Source organism: Tinamus guttatus, unplaced genomic scaffold (assembly GCF_059628265.1).
Source record: "Tinamus guttatus ecotype Peru unplaced genomic scaffold, ASM5962826v1 Tinamus_guttatus_pri_ptg000131l, whole genome shotgun sequence".
Lineage (NCBI taxonomy): Eukaryota > Metazoa > Chordata > Aves > Tinamiformes > Tinamidae > Tinamus > Tinamus guttatus.
Window position 1 is genome coordinate 2,409,338 of NW_028288665.1, and position 16,134 is coordinate 2,425,471.

Here is a 16,134-nt window from a genome sequence, read left to right on the forward strand (position 1 = left end):
ACATGTTAATAGTATGAAATAAGTAGGAGTGAATTTCAGAAGTTGGGACTACATGTGGAGTACATGGGTAAGTGCTGCAAACAAAGTGTTTTGTATTTAGTTTATTTTCTTGTGGGCTGCACTAACATAAGCCCATTCTACTCCATATGCCCTGACATGTGACTTGCTTAATGATATGGATTGGAACACGTTAATTGCTTATATGACATTTTTATTGTGGAATTTGGTAGTTAATATCTTAGCAGTTCACTTTCTCGCTGAAGAACTAAAGGACTAAAGTTCGTAAAGAGCTGCTGGTAATTGTCTGTCAAAGAATGCAAGATTTTTGTTTCTTTATATCCAGGGGCTTATTTTCAGGTTTGTCCGCAGAAACTGGAAATTCTGACCATGCTGATTTTCAAATACTCCTGTCTCATTCTTCTCCCCTTCTCATTCTTCTCCCTGTCGGGTAGACAAATGCCCTGGACAGCACTGGAAGCAGCTCTCCAAAGAAGTCCAGCAAAACTCTAGTACTGGAGAGCCCTGGTCAGGAAACATGCGGTAGAAAATCCCTTATGATCCTCCCTGCCTGTAGCAGGAGGGCAGTCCCTTGCACATTAGTCCCCACCGTGGGGACAGAGTGTTACATTATAGACATCTGGGATAGCAACCAAGAAACCTACTTTTTAGGCATAGAGTACTCTTTGTCTTATTGCACTGTGAGGATTATGGGAAAACCAAAGCTCTCACTTTTGGGTTTCTTTTTTTGTTTGTTTGTTTTAAGATTCATTGTCCAGCAAGCCATGAGATCCTGTGCACAGGCTTGGACTCTATTATACATCTTAGATCTTGAAGTCTGATACAGTGGAAAATTGAGAAAAGATATTCACAGAATTACAATCGATGTGTTGTCTGTTTGTCTTACTTTCTCCAGAAAAATGTCTAAATGTATGCCAAGTACAAAAAAATGCTCTGCATGCATTATTCTGACTTACAAAATCAGCTGCTCAGCAGTGCCAAAATCCTTCTCTCTCTGCAAATACTTGGGAAAAAAAAAAGTTATCATGACATGGAGCTGATGCAGCTTGTAAATGCATTGCTCTAACTTCTCCCTACCATTGCACTTACTGCCAGTCCCCATCTTGCTTATCATTGTATAGGTTTGGATTTAGAGTGCAAGCCTTTTGCAGAAAAAGTGTGTAGTAGCATACATGTAATATGCAGGACATAAGCTGTAAGAATCGGGAATGTTTGGGCACGTTGCTGTGCTAGAGCCAAATACTCTGGTTAATCTAAAGCTTTAAAAGATTAATTACCACCTTTACTGTTGTATTTTCGCTTGAAAAGGGCAATGACCCTCTCTTACTAGGAGCTTATTCTCTCACAGGTAGTTGCCTGTATTGCTCTCACACCATGAGAAGTGAGGAGCACTCCTTCTTCATTAAGTAGTTGATAGTTAAGTATCGTTAATTAAGGCTAGCTATTTGGAAGCGGGCATGTTAAACTGTGGAGGCTTTCAAATCACTGGTGTAAAATGAATTCTGGTATTTATCTGCCTACCCAGCTCCTTCTAAAAATCAACAAGAGCTGAACAGACTAATTAAGATACTGTAACAGAATTAACCTCTCTAAAAGTGGTTCTTTGCTTGTAGCTTAAGTATCTTTCTCCACCAGTGGGAACTTTCTGTATCCAAGGCAGGTCTGGTTCCAAAAGATCATTGCTTTGCCAGGGAAAGCAAATTATTAACTCAGGCTAACAGGAGAATGCAGATTTTTTTTTTCTACCCTCTCATTTTTGACTCTTTTGTGTGTTTTTGTTTATCCCCTTGCGATCATAGAGACAGTCTTGTCACATCATCGCTGACAGGAATTATGTTCCATCTCAGCATGCACTGTGATTTTAAATCTGATTCTTAGAGCAAGGAAAAATGAGGTCAATAATTCCTACCATTTTCTTAGGAACTGACAGGCCACATCTAAGGTCTCCCTAGAGAAATCTTCTTTAATTACAAGTTAAGCTGATGTTCCCCTGTGTAGTAGGTAGAATTGAGCAGGATTACTTTTAAAAGGATTGTACTGATCTGCTTTGGTGACAGTTTCATTTTGCAACTTCGATAATAAGCAAGTGGATGGATTACAAAGACATGGAAATGTATATGACAGCCATATGTTGTAACACAACAGCCATATCAGCCACTCTCCCCCACCTGCCTCCTCTTCTTTTAAGATCAGATGAGTTCCAGTTTAAGCACTGAGATTGCCATGATTTTACTGATTACTTAATTATAATAAACAGAGCAGAAAGAAATTGGAAATTGTAGGGAAAATCCTGCAAGCGGTGATTCCAGAAAAGGATTTTTTCATCCAAGAGATGATATTGCCAATCTTTGAAAAGACGGAACAATGAATAGTGCCTAATAGGCTGAATGCCTCGAAGTATTTAAGTTATAAATAGATTTTGGAAAATGTAGTTAATTTGTTCTTAAATCACAGTCATGTTAACCCATGAAATGGTGGTGCAAAAAAACTTTCAGATGCTTTTTCCTCATACTTAAAAAGTAATCAGAAAGCTGATTTATTTTGTAAAACCAATTCATCTTGCAATGATTTATGACCAGACAGTTACCCTGCTGATTCAGTCAATAGCCAGACTTGACCTATTTCATGCAAGAAATTAGTACAACATATTCAATCTGCCAGGAATCATGGAAAAGACTAGATGCAGGCTGAGGTCTGAAATAGCTCATCTGAGGGCACAATCTTAAATCCACTTGCTCTTAGAAGGTTTTCACACACACAAAAAAAGTTCTGCTTCTCAAGATTTACTCACCTTTGACTTCAACCATGCTGCGCCCTGACAATGAGTCCTGACAGAAGGCAAAGCCAGATATTTCTCTACCTAGGTCCTCATTCCCATCCGTGGGCTGAGCACATGTAGCACCAAGTGAGACTACGAATCTGAATGAAAAAGGGAGCTCTTATTAAATGAAATAGGATCCCAAAGTGAAGGAACCTAGTTATCAGCACCATCTCTCCAGAAGTGCAGAGCCTGGAGTGCAGTTGCTAGTCAGCTAAATAGCTTGAACTCCACTTCTTATGAAAGTGCTTTATGCACCAGTGAATGAGTGATAAAACTGGACAGTGTTTCTCCAAAGTCTCCTCCTTGTAGGGGCCTTTCACGCAGAGCTGAGGTGCTCACGCTGTGCCGACTCGTATGGCAACCCCCAAAGCTGGACAAACAAGTGTCCGGAGTGGCACTCTGCAAAAGGCCATGCAATTCACTTTGCAAATTTAACTACATTCAGCTGATATGCAATGTCTTTGTTTCTTGCTCCTGTATTGTGGCAAAGCTAGAGGTTCAGGGTAGGACTTGTTACTCTACTGTGTTACAGTTATACACTGGCGTTTTCAGAAAGATGTAAGAACTACAACAGTTCCTGAAACCTTGCAGTAGCAGGTGTTAAAACTCAGTGTTTTTGGAGAGGAGTAAAACACGTGTTTTGGGGATAATTTTATTGGTTAAGAACAGAGATTGAATATGTGTGCAAAAACACTTCTAATTTGATCTTCATTTTATGTGACAACTTTTGAGGGAAGGCAAATGTTGGGACAATTCAGAATTAAATTATTTTTTTAAAAAATATACTGCTTAGGTGGTTAAACCATCTTTGGTGCTCCTCCCTTTCCACCAAGAAAGAAAATGCTACCATTATATAAGTGTTTGTTTTAGAGATGCATAACAACAGAAGACGCCTGTAGATTCAACCCTACGAACAACAAGTCAGCAGCAAGGAAGGATACTGCAGCCCTAGATAAGGGTGAGATTGATGACAGCGACACGGTGCGTGTCTGCCCGCGGTTACGACTGGTGAACACGATGGAGGGCAGGCACGCTGGGCAAAAGGCCAAGTGTCACTTGCCTTCTTGGGTAGGTCTCCCTGTGCTGGCTCACTGGAGTCTTGTTTGAAGCTCCAAAACTCCTGAAGCAGGTGCTGGCCCCGTTCTGCTCCAGGATGACCTGCTGCAGGCAGGGAGTGTCAAGCCCAAGAGGCATTTTCCTTCCTGCTCCTGTGGTTCCCGGAAAAGGCAGATTCAGCTTCTGAACACGTCTACTGTGAGGGCACCCTCTGCAGCTGGCAAAGCCCCCCAGCTGCAGGAGGCACCTCTGCAAGGCCCCTGGCAAACTCTTCAGGCCGTTTGCCCTGGAGTGACTGTGGTTGTACCTATAGCCAGCTGTACAGATTTCCTTCAGACTAATTTGACTGCCTCTGCCTGAGGGCTACCTGTCCCCTAGGCATCGACGGGAGACCCCTGCAGGGAACATGTCATTTTGGGGGACATGAGAGAGCTCCTCATGGCGCTACCTCAGTGCGAGGGAGCAGGAGCAGCAGAGGCTCTGCGTTTAGTAGGCCACTGTTTCTATTAATGCTCTCTGTGAATAATACCCCGAGAGCCCTAAGATGTCTAAGCAGGGGGGTTAAGAGGTTTGTGTCTTCCCACTCTAATGTAGGCCACCCAAACTCTCGCTCCACATAGGAGCATGTGGAAATTTTCAACCTTCAAGACAATCTCTTCCACTCCACTTTGCCCTCTTACCAATACCTGTTCTCACTAGAAAGAATGCAAGTTTGTTTAAAGCTAAGATAATTAGTCAGTAGAAGAGATGACGAAGAACCTGGTCATTCTAACAATGTAGAAATCTAGCTACTCTACTGGAGATAGAAATTAATTCAGGGCAGTTCTATGACCTACTGCAAGTCTCTTCCAGCTTTATTTTTTGGGGAGAAGTCTTTAAATCTGGTCATAGGAGCTGTTATTTTGAGAGCCTTTGCTGTATTTCCATAGTGGGCAATGAGAAGGGATGTTTTCCGAGCTCACTGTTCCGAGCTCACTCTAATATTCCAGCACAGCTTAGGGGGAAAAAAGCCCACAAGAAAAAACATTGGCACAGATGACTGCTTATGAGTGGTGTTATTCACCATATATATATGGTTGTCACAGGAAAACTTGCTGGTAGCTGCACTGACATGGGCATCTTGTGAAAATAATAATGATATTAATAATAATTAATAGCCAGTTTTCAACCACCTAAAGAGAAAACGGACTCTATCAAGGAAGAAAGATTTCCACTGCTGCATTACAATGAACTCTGACAGGACAGCGACCACTTTGTGTCCCAATATTGAACACAGGTAGAGAAAAGGCACCTCTGAGGTACTGTTCAGGGAACAGCTGATGGCAGAAATTAATGCAAGAAGCTCACCCGGCTCTATGGCAGAGTATTTTTAGGATCTCCTTCCTGTCTGTACTCTAAGAAAGAGCATTTCAAGACTGCCACTGCTTATGCGCATGGAACTCAAACCTCCAGACCCTTGGGACCCAAATAAGTCTTTATGCATTGGAGAGATGTATACACTGCATTTAGCTATGTCTTTCCACACTCACTAACTTCAGAATTCACGCATTAATTTTTCATATCAAAAAATCACAAACCACTGTGCTTATTTAAAAAGCCATTGAAAATATGGCATTCACTGGCAGGCAGTCTAACCTCAGCAACCAGAGAGGCAAAATCTAAACATTTCCTATTGCTCTAAAGCGACCTCCTACTTCCTGATTCACCATCATTGCACTTTTCCCTATGGTGGCTAAATCTGCCCAGGAACAGGTATTGCTTTTTGCTGTAGACACTGTTCATGGAGCTGTTCTCCCTCTCCACTGGGGAAAGCAGAGCCAGCCCATCTGCAGGCTCAGCTGTCCGTGGACAGTATAAGACTAAAAGCAAGAAGCCTGTTACTATGTCAGCAGCAAGTTCAGCTCTCCTTTCATATTGAAATATTCCTTTAAAACTTTTTTTTTTCCACAGATTTGGAGTAGTCATTTGTGCTAGTCATTTTTGCATGGTATGAGAAAATAAAATATCATACAGATGAAAAATAAGGAAATTTAAATTGGTCAAATTGGTTAAACTTTCCGGGAAGTCTTTACGAAATACTATATATTTCACAATTATGAAGCAGTACTAGTCTTTGCTACTTTCAACATAGAGAATTAAAAATATTTTAAAATAAATAAATAGAGGTTAAAAGTACATTTTCTTAGTAATTTGCAAACCAAAATAACAACATCTTCCTTTTTCTGGTTTGCTTATGGTTTATTGCAAAAGACTTTAGAAGAAAGGAAAAAGACAGAGAAAAGAAAGGCTTTAGTCATTTAATAATTTAATTTAGTCTTTTTTTTTTTCTATTTATTACTAAGACTGGAATAGCCTTCTGTTTGGGGGTTGGGTTTTTGTTTGTTTTGCACCAAACTGTATTTTCATACCAAGGTTTTCGCATGAAGTTAAAATATATTACACAGCTTGCATATTTAAACCAAAGGTACAGATCTTCTAACTATGCAATGATAACTACATTTCGAGATGGTGTCACCAGTACTTCTTTCTGTTAGCTCTCCTTAGCTTTCTTCTGCGAAATGGGACTGTTGCCACCCTTGGTGCACAACAGATGCATCTTGCACAAGAGCCCTCCACCCAGCAGAGTTTGATCTCAAATGCTACAAGAGAAGATCTAAGAGGCAGTTGAGGTCAGATGTTACAGAACAAGATCCTAAATTCTGTCAGACTACTAGTTCTGTCAATGCCAAGAACAATGCCCTGCGCAAGAGAAAAAAAGTACAAAAAACACATTAATCTTTAGCCTTGCAGCCCAAGTATCTTGTTTGATAAAGGGTATCACAGTGGTTTTCTGGAGAGAATGGAATTCTCTGAGCATGTGTATTTATTCAAGCTGTTTTTATTTGCTTTTCTTTAGAAATACAGCAAATTATTTTGAGCATACATGTACACTTAAGCTGTCCAGAGGCATGATTAAGGATTTTTTGTAAAAGCCAGAAACACAGTATGGCCTTTTGCAGCAGTGTTGACAGGAAGGTGACAAACTAGTCAAAGTAAGAGATTTTTTAAGTTTTATTTTATTGAACTATGAGTACAAGTATTTGGTATGTAAATAAATGTGTCGAATTTAATAAACTTGTAAATCTGCAAGACAGGTAACAACATTGTTTTATTCATTCCTGTAAGCTAAGATAAACTGCAAAATAGCTAGAAGGGAGACATTTGCTTGGGCATCTCCTGCTCTGCATCTTACCATAACTCCTGCTACGAAATGACCCATGAAAATCAAATCAGACACTGCAGGAATCCCATGCAAATTAAAGTAGACTGGAACAGGGTTGGGCACTGCTGCAACTCTCATTTTCTGTGTCACAGAATCACAGAATGGTTGAGGTTGCAAGGGACCTCTAGTGATCATCTAGTCAAACCCCCTGCTGCAGCAGGGACACCTAGAGCACGTGGCACAGGGTGGCATCCAGGCGGGTTTGGAAGATCTCCAGAGAAGGAGACTCCACAACCTCTCTGGGCAGCCTGTTCCAGGGCTCTGTCACCCTCACAGGAAAGAAGTTCTTGCTCACATGGAGGGGAGTCATTTAAGCACATGCATAAGAAGGTGGATTTAGTTTCAGACCCCACTCATCTATTCAATACGCTGTCTCTTCATCTAAGACAGACATACAGACATAAGTAAAATGTCACACTGCAGATCAATGAAAACAGTAGCCTATGCGTAAAATAATCTTGGTATTATTATTTTTAAGTTTACATTACACTCCTTCTTATAAATTATTTTAAATTCTATGCTTGCTCTTTCTAATTCAATCTCTAAATTCCATTTAAATGCAGCCTTGAGTAGCTCTGTGCACAGCATTTTAATACAAAATGAATATACATGGTTTATTATGTTACTCCTGACAAGTAAGATTCACTTATATAATGTAAACATTGAAGCAAGTAGCTTTATGTACAAATCATATGAATACATTAAAGTATGATAATAGAGATGCATAGCTCAAGGATGTAAAAAAAATGCAAGCAGGTCCTTTGCATAGATCCTGCATCCAGAAATATAGCAATTTCCTACAACAGAAGTCATCCTTAGGTTGCTGAGGGAATTTGTAGCACTTCCCCCCAAGCCAGCATTTAAGACCACTTCTCAAAGGCTATAAATTTCCTCAGTATGAGGAGCTCCTTGGCTGAATCATTGCTATGAATCATTGCTATGAATCTCCTGAGGAGCATAATGTAAGAGGCGGAGGAACACAAGGGTTTTGGGAGCTCCAGGACCTCCTCCCTGCCCAAACCAAAACGCAGCACTGGCTGGGGAAGTGCAAACACAGGTCTTCAAACTGGCTGGCATGGAGATATCTGACATTCAAAGGCAGACCTCAGACACAATGTCTGGCTGAGGAAAGCATTGTTTTGATCAGGGGCCGGCTTCCAACTCAGTCCCAAACTTGCTACGGCTGCCAGCAGCTTTCAATGCTGCTTCATGACTTTGACCTCAAAACACAACGCTCTGTAACTCATCCCTCCTCTTCCTGCCTCCCCTTCCTCCATCTCTAAATGCCCTGAGCTGCATTAATGGAAGTTTAAGATTACACTTACAGATTATTTTTTTAAAGGGAATATCTGCCTGATTTAGAGAAATCTCAGGTGATCCCTCCCACAAAATTTCTGTCTTTGAGCAACGCATCAACATGTTCAGCTCATTGAGCTGCCACTAGCCCATTTTGTGAAGCTGATCAAAGGAACCACCAGATTCTTTCTACAAATAGTGATTTCAGTTGAGAAAGCAGAACAAAACAAACAAAGAGAAAAGAAGAGAAAATTATATCTGTCACATATGGGTTTGCTGTGATAGCTGGGATTTTCTTTCAGCTGTAAAACCTCCGTCTTGAACATGATTCCCTTCCTAAAAAGCCCAGCTTTTGGCACTGTTTCCAGGAATGAGGCTTCTATTGCTATCTAGTCCAAAATATTCCTGATTTTTTTTCAGTAGACATGATGCCTAGGTGACCCGTGAGATAATAATATCTCTGTCATGTGTCTGTTTTTAGGAGCACCTGAAAGCTTTTGACCGAGAAGTAAATGCATTTGTGGACTATATGTTTGGACCTCGAGGTAAGTTGCTCCAACAACAGAATATTTCTGAAAATATTCTTAGGATTTCAGCTTTTCATCCTACTCCAGATAAAAATGAATCCTGAATTTCTCATTTTTCCTGAAAGTAGAAGTTCTGCTTCAGGACCGATTCTCATTAATAAGCAATTATTGTGTGTTCCAGCATCCTAGGAAATGGGACAATCCAGAAGGATGCTCAATGCAACAGCAAAGAAGGGATCTTAGCATCCAGGAAGACCACGTGCAAAAAAAGCTCAGTAAAACAAGAGGCAGGGTGGGCAAACAGTTGCACTTTTCTTAATCTTGCTTTCTAAAACCATGCAGACTAGAATTGCTCACACAACTACAGTGATACTTCAGCAGAGCTTACAGATGCCCTGAGCTCTGTTTGGCCTGAAGCAGAGTAACAGTCATGCTGGAGGAGTTAGAGCCAGGGAAAATGGAACTGAAGTAGGCCCAGGAAAAGGAAGAGAAGGGCTATGGCAAGCTGAGGGCAGATTGTCAAAGTCAGGGCTAGTGTTACAAGTGTCATAGGGGAGAGAAAGCAGCTGAAAGAGGAAGGCAGACTTCGACCTCCCGAGAAAGTCTTGATGCTGGTGGAGCTGAGTTTATATTTTATTCAGTGAGCCCAGCCTCATGAAAAGCCCTGCAAACCTGCAGAAAGGCCAGAACTGTTCCCCTTCTTTCTCTCCCCGACTTTCATCCAATCTACACATTTCTTTCATCAGCAAGAAGACCTAAAATGGAAGGTACTGGCCCTGGGTTCTTTTAAAGACCATCCCACATGTACAGTTTATGTCTTACATAGTATCTCCTGAAATAACACTGTCATTGTGCTAGTTATAGTGGCTTAGGCTACAGAAGGAGAAAGAAATGGCTATAGCTAGTTCCTGGAGGCAATTTCTCACCGTATGAGTAGTTATCATTAGTATTAACATAGGCCACAGTGCTGCACTACTGGAGTAAGAGGTATACTATCATAGATTTGATCATGGTTTAGATATAAGCCTGCTTTGGGCCTCCATCTGTCACTGTCAGCAGGGTTCTGTACTCAAATTTACTACAGCTTTTGCTTTTGAACTAACATACCAAATCCTTTAGTTTAGGTAATAGAGGCCACATGCATGCCCATTGGTTTCATCTCGTAACAAAAAGTTAAAAGTTCGTTTGGTGCTGGTCCATGTAATATTATCTGGACTCAAGACAACATGCACGAAAGGGGAAAAGACATGCTGTTCTCTAAAAAAGCATTTTTTCCAGAGCTTTCCTGTTCTTCAGGGTACTTTTTGGTTTTATGAGAGGTTGAGAAGAAACATAGAATTGCAATAAAGAAATCTATCTGATTACTTGCTTTTTTTTTTATCCGTTGAAGAAACAGAAGTGGTTGAGAACAGATATATTTCAACAAAACTATGATAAACTATCTCTGCTCAGCCTTGATACAAGACTGTTCAGCCTCAGCACCTCTAAAGTTCTGAATCTAACTTAGAGACCAGCTGGCCAAAGCTGTCCAGAAACCCTGAATCAGAAAGTTTCTAACCCTCACTGATAAAAGCTTGGTACTTTTAAAGGCCTGGGAGGCCTGCCACTGATCTCAGGGGAGCCAAGACTTGATCCCAAGGGTCTGGCACATGATGGCCAGCAACCCTGAATGAGCTCATTCAAGAAGCCATCAGAGCTTGTGGGCGCCTTCCCAAGTTGTGGTCCAGCACTTCCACACTGCAGCTTTATTCACTGCCTTGGTCCTGAGTTCAGATGCTGTATGGGTTCAGTATAGTACAACCAATACTTTCTATCATTATTAATTTATCCTATTGATATGGACCTTTTATCTTACTTGAACGTGGGGTAACCTACTGTCAGTCAACAGATGTGCTTTTGATCTCTCTTGATCTTCTGATAACTTTTTTCTTTTTTGAAGTACATTTCCTTTTCTACCCCTCCGTGCCACATAAAAAATCTACTTCTTTGTGTTATCCAAGAATAATGTAAGTGGAGACAAAGCAGTGTGGATCTTCAGGTTACCATTTGTACACCACTTCACTAATAATGCCATTACTCTTGATAAATTGTCTGGTCAGGGCCAGAAAATAATCACTAAGGAAATATGTTTTAATAGTTTATGCTGGAGCTTGAAACAGAAATAGTATAGATGTTAAATACGCTGATCCGAACAAGCACAAGGAGTTCTGCTTTGGTATCCCACATTCTTCTACCCACTCATGACAAAGTGAAAACTAGCTTTCTGGGGGCATACCAGGGCAGCATTCAATGCTGTTTTGTTTAATCTGTCATCTCATTTCTACCAGTTACTTTCTCTCTTTGAGCAAATACACTGTTTTGTTACTTGTGGATGCCAACTGGCCTTTGTGCAAATAACCTTTATGCACCAAATGTTGAAATCCTTCCCTGGTGTCAGGTAGGGAGACCCTTCTCTAAATAGAGGTCTTGCTGAAATTTCTTCTTTCTTACAGTGTAACAGACACTGGGAAACGAGCTGGGAAGTGGAGGGGGGCTGAAATCATAAAGAACGCAGTTCTGTTCATAAGCAAATTACTCTAAATCATGTAAAGCCTCACTTTACCTATCTGTATGCACATATTTATAAGAAAAGAATATTCTTGTTGGCAAAGTACTGTTGCAAAGTGTAACAGTTTATAAATGCTCGATCACACTTGGTTTGTGCATCCTTCATTGCCTAGTCCTTCCCAAATTTAACTCAGTAGAAGCAGTAAAGCTGTTTTTCATGTCCTGTGAAAACCTTTATCTTCTATTACAATTTTCAACCTAATCTTTGTTTTTGTAAAAAGTAAAGTAAATAACTTAAAACAGTTCTAAGATCAGATGGAACTACTGTGACTGTGCAATAGCCTTTCACTGAGTGATTCTTCACTTAGTTCGTAACATATGACATATTCATAGTATCCTTTCTGAAAAACTATACAAACCTGAAGGTGAAAAACACCAATTCATTAAATGATATGATTTAATTAAATATTAAGTTAAAGAAAAAAGTGCACGAATCTTGTCTTCTTTTCATTTTCTTTGTTCTATTAAAGAGAGTTAAGTGATCTCAGATCATTAGCAAAGTTAATGTGGTTTTCACCACGCATATTCAAAATGGATATGTCCAATTGGGGAGTTGAGTACAACAGATAGTTCCTGAAGTCTGCAGGTCATGGCAGGCTCCTTCTTGTGCTTTTAGCAATGTAACATGCCCTACTTTAAGCAATGCTTTGGCAAAAGCTTTTTAATTGCCTGGTGCATATGTTTCTTTCCAGATACCAGGGTTAGAGGATGGTTCCTTCTGGACTCTTACCTTCCCACGTTTTTCCTCACTGGAGCATACCTGCTCTCCATATGGCTGGGCAACCGGTTCATGAAGAACAGGCCGGCTTTCTCACTCAGGGCTCTCCTCGTTGTATATAACCTTGGGATCACGCTGCTGTCCTTGTACATGTTCATAGAGGTAAGTGTAGAGCAATATACTGTTTTTAACAGAGTTATCTTAGCAATAGATAGTCTTGCTATGACATATATCAGCAGCAGCAAAGCAATTTAACACCAAGAAAAGTTCCTGAGAAGGTTTGGTAGTTGATCAGTGACTTGTACAGTATCTTCTCATCTTACATTTCACCATATTTTAGTTGAGCAGCTGCTCAATTCAAATACATCACGCGTCAGCATCCATGAATATGCCAAAGGATTGGGATTATATGAATATCTGTGGATTGTGTGAATATCTGTGGAAGGTTGTTCTTTGAACAAATGGCCATTTTATAAACGTGAACAGATTTATGTAGGAGAACAAGTACTGAGTTATTTACAGAATTGGCAATTCAGGGTTATTGTGGAATACTCCAGCATCTACAACCTCCCTTAAAATCACAGCATCAGCGTATGGAGCCCAGAAAAGTCACTTCCCCCAGAAGTGAAAATTAAGGTGAGGAACAGAATCTAACCATCACTGCATTGATAATATTTGGAGCTCCCCATTTTAACCCTTGTGATAATGTAGGTACTTTTAATATTAACTTGCTATCATCCCTTGCTTGTAACCCTAAAAAGTACATTCTAAAAGGAAAACAAACAAACAAAAAAACACAAAACTTTTTTCTGCCTTGACTTACAAGGTGACCCAGGAAATGAAAAGGTTGTCCTGGCTGAAGGATGCCCTTGATTTTGCGGTGTGATTTGCAGAGGTGTGAGCTGACATTGCAGCCTTGCCTGGCCAGCCCTCTCAGCATTTCTAGCTTCTCAGGCTTCTGGCCACAACAATGATTTCCATGAGAAACACAAGCACTGACTGTTCTGTCAGCAAGGCAAGAAATTTTGCTTTTCTAAGAAGCCACATGGAACACCAAATATTTCAAGCCTTAAATGAATTTGAGATAAGTTTCAGGCGACTGGCCTGGTCAAAAGGCCGAGCAGCAGTTTATGTTTGTGCCTTCTCACCAAGGACCTCCCTGTGGTGGGCAGAGCTTTGGCCTGGCCAAAGCTCTACCCACTTCAGCAGTTGCTCTGGGCACTGGAGGGTGCAAGAGCAGACCCAGGACCAAGGAGGAACAAGCAGAGTCCCAGTTGCTGGAGGATTTCATGACTCCATACTGATCTGCTCCAGACCTGAAATCAGCACTAAAGTGGTTAAATCCCCATTCTGTTTGAAGGTGTACAGATAACTGCTAACTCCAGTAGCAAGGATCAAAGAAAGGGCTAATTGCATGAAAACAAAAACGAAAAAATACTCTCTTTTCCCCTTACAGTCCAATTCGGATTTTCCCAAGCAAATGAATAAAGGAAAAGAGTAAGGGCAGGTCTGGCTTATGTGAGTGGAGTAAATCAGGTTTTAGCCACCTTCATGTCCTTGTAGGTACTGTGTTGAGTCAGCTCCTATTTCCCTGCCCTGCTCCTGTTTCCTGAGTCTAACTTTGCTGATGGTGATTGCTGAGTTGTGCAAGCCCTCAGATTACCCTTGGCTCTATCACTGGAGGCTGCTGGGGGCAAGTGACGTTTTGCATTTTTCAGGAACACAGAAAACACAAAGTCTGATGCTCTTGATGCTTTGTCCACTGTGTTTTTTTTTTTTTTTTTCAGATTGCACTCTCAGTTCTGGTCTGTCCACCAGGCTGGTTTCACACTCTACAAGCCCCTCTTTCACAATAGCAGCTCTGTAGTTTTTTGTATTTATCTGGTTTCTGTTCATGGCTTTTGCTCTGAAGGAGCAGAATAGAAGTTGAGGCTTGCAGCCCCATATGAGGTTGCTTGTGCATCACTGCTGAGGAAGAATAGGCAGAAGTCATTTTCACTAGGTTGTAAAGTTATGATGAGTTAACATTTCAAAATGTTTCATGGCAAAAGGTTTTTTTTTTTTTTAATGGATCCTGCTCTCTGTCTTTTGTCAACTGTAAGCTCTTTAACACAGGAGTTAACTGTATTTAGAGCAGTCTGCTCAGTGATGTTATATGTAAAAGCAGTTGACTTCTCCAGTGAGTTTGTTTCGGGATTAATTCCTAATTAGAGAGCTCTGTAACAACAGTCTTATTCCTCCATTCTCCCATTTCACCTCCACCCCTCTAATCTGTGTTATGGATTAGCCACAGAAATCGTCTTGTCTCATATTGGTTTTCTTTATAAGACACAACTTTTCTTCATGTTATCTCCAGAATGGAGTGCTTCCTAGACATTCAAAGGAAAAAAAAAATAGTCCATATTAGGGTGCATCACCACTGCAGGCTATCCGCTATATTGGTTTTAATGAGAAACCGGATAAACCAACTTATGGAGGACACACATACTGTCATATGTCATCTCCTCACTGTGCTTGAAATGGCTTAGCTATCTGTTGCCTACAGTGGAGTCATACAACCTCACAGCAGGAAGAGAAAGGTTATAGCAGAGTCATAACAAAGTGACTATGCTTTAAAATTTCCAAGGGCAGATCCCCTTTTATGCCAGAGCTCCATGTATCATGTGATGGTCGTGAAGGGGCTGGGAGTGAGTTTTAGCTCCATTAAGTCCTTGAAGACCATCAACTTCTCAGATATATTGAAGAACATCACCAGGACAACTGTGAAAGGTGTCACTGGCGTGGGATCAGAAAGCATCCCCACTATCCCCAAAGCAAAAGGTCTCAAGAAGGAAAATTGTGCCCAAATCTTTTTTTTTTTTTTTAATTTGCGGGGTCCAGAGAGAGAGCTGTGTGCCTTTGAAGGTCTCCCAGAAGGAGAGTCTATCAGGCATTAAATTAGATGGATTTTCTTGAAGTCTTCAAAGGGACCCACCTCTTGCCATTGAGTATAATGGCGGTGCGAGGCACTTGTCTATGGAGCACAGCTTTCTCAGTTACCTAACATTTAAACACAAGTAATGTGCCTACAGGAAGGGTGCAGGGGACTCCTCCACCCCTGCCACTACAGGGTAGTGCTCCAGTAAGCATCTGTCCTTGGGTATATGTGCTTCTGAAGCATTAAGCGTCCACAGTCCAGATCAAGACTACTGATACAACACTTGCCAGAAACATTGCCAAAAATTTGCACAAAGGAAAACAACCATCACCATTTTTAATAAAAAAATGACACTTTTAACAATTTTACTAGAAATATACCTTTTCTATACACAAATCTCTGTCTGAGATCTTCGAAGAACAAGCTATAATCAGAAAGACCACTCAGTGACCAGTAGCATCATGTCTGTCCCAGAAGTGAACTCAGCCAGTCATCAAGCTCTCATTCAAGCTGTTTTGTCAACCAGGCACTGGAACACCGGGCACTGTGTGTGTCAAATCAGAAAGGAGGTCTACAGATGTATTTCATTAATGTGTAGGTAACATGGTTGCTAAAGCTGCCTGCTCCCTTGCGTAGCTTCACAGACATACTATAAATGCAAAGGAATGTAAGTGAGCAACCATTTGCATGTTGAAAAGGAGGGCTTGCATACAAGATCTCTTGATTTGGAGCAAAAATCAGTGCTGCCTGCAGATACCAAAGGGATATTGCACAAGTGGAAGGCAGTAGAGGACGCAAGTGAAGTTTTAGTAGCGCAGGCGAGGATGAAAGGTAGGGAAAATGTAAGTCCTGGCTGTTTGCAACTGTCCTGGAATTTCACTATATCAAACCGTGCATTATTAACTTCAACAT

General features: G+C 40.9%; 1 protein-coding gene across 1 annotated transcript in view; it reads left to right on the top strand.

Moving 5' to 3' along the window:
- The window catches only part of ELOVL2 (ELOVL fatty acid elongase 2), a 34,034-nt gene that overhangs the window by 11,747 nt on the left and 6,153 nt on the right, over positions 1–16,134 (top strand). Inside the window, exons 2-3 of the mRNA XM_088521742.1 lie at positions 8,935–8,998; positions 12,280–12,467. Of these exons, the coding sequence (XP_088377868.1) occupies positions 8,935–8,998; positions 12,280–12,467 (252 nt within the window). The remainder of the gene's footprint in view (positions 1–8,934; positions 8,999–12,279; positions 12,468–16,134) is intronic.